Source organism: Sinocyclocheilus grahami, unplaced genomic scaffold (genome assembly GCF_001515645.1).
Source record: "Sinocyclocheilus grahami isolate Dianchi unplaced genomic scaffold, SAMN03320097.WGS_v1.1 scaffold4150.1, whole genome shotgun sequence".
In the NCBI taxonomy this organism is placed as follows: domain Eukaryota; kingdom Metazoa; phylum Chordata; class Actinopteri; order Cypriniformes; family Cyprinidae; genus Sinocyclocheilus; species Sinocyclocheilus grahami.
In genome coordinates, this window is record NW_015509143.1 from 9,317 (window position 1) to 9,907 (window position 591).

Sequence of the window (591 nt, forward strand, 5' to 3'; positions counted from 1 at the left end):
TTTTTTGAAGAACATATTTTATTATTTCAGAGATATACACCTTGTCCATGTCCTGTTTGAAGCTGGCATACACATTGTGGCTCTTAGACACCGTTCCTTGGAATTCATCAAACTTCTCAGAATATACTGCAAGCTGACAGAAAAGAAATGTGTTAATTTCTGAACAAACATGATTTGAGAGAACAATAGTGATGTGTATTATTTGATGTAAATTTACCTGAGCCTTCATGTCAGTCTCTTGTTCTTTCAGAAGTTTAACTTGTATTTTGGCCTCTGCAGTCTTCTTCAGTAACTGGAGAAAAATAATAGATCGGAAGTAAACAAACAATCCCAGAAAACAACAGTAAACTTATTTCAGGAGTTACCTGCATTGCACAATGGAGAGTAATGCATTGTTTATACTTCACTGGACTCAAACTAGCAGAAATATAATTTGCGCAATAAAAATACATTTTATTATATGAAATCTTGAGATGTTTTACTCACATGTTCTTTCTCCAGCTTGTGTCTCTCCTCAGCTTCTTTGAGCATCATGTTGGCCTTTGTGAGTTTTGTCTCCATTAATTTCTGCTGCAGGTCTCTGTGCTTGAA

At 35.2% G+C, this 591-nt stretch overlaps 1 protein-coding gene across 1 annotated transcript in view; it reads right to left on the reverse strand.

Annotated features, from left to right (window-relative positions):
* Positions 1-591, reverse strand: part of LOC107576683 (beta-taxilin-like) — a gene marked incomplete at its 5' end in the record, with an annotated part of 8,099 nt that overhangs the window by 5,141 nt on the left and 2,367 nt on the right. Inside the window, 3 exons of the mRNA XM_016262826.1 lie at positions 41-133; positions 218-292; positions 487-591. The exon at positions 487-591 is cut by the window's right edge and continues 3 nt beyond it. Coding sequence (XP_016118312.1) covers positions 41-133; positions 218-292; positions 487-591 — 273 coding nt within the window. The remainder of the gene's footprint in view (positions 1-40; positions 134-217; positions 293-486) is intronic.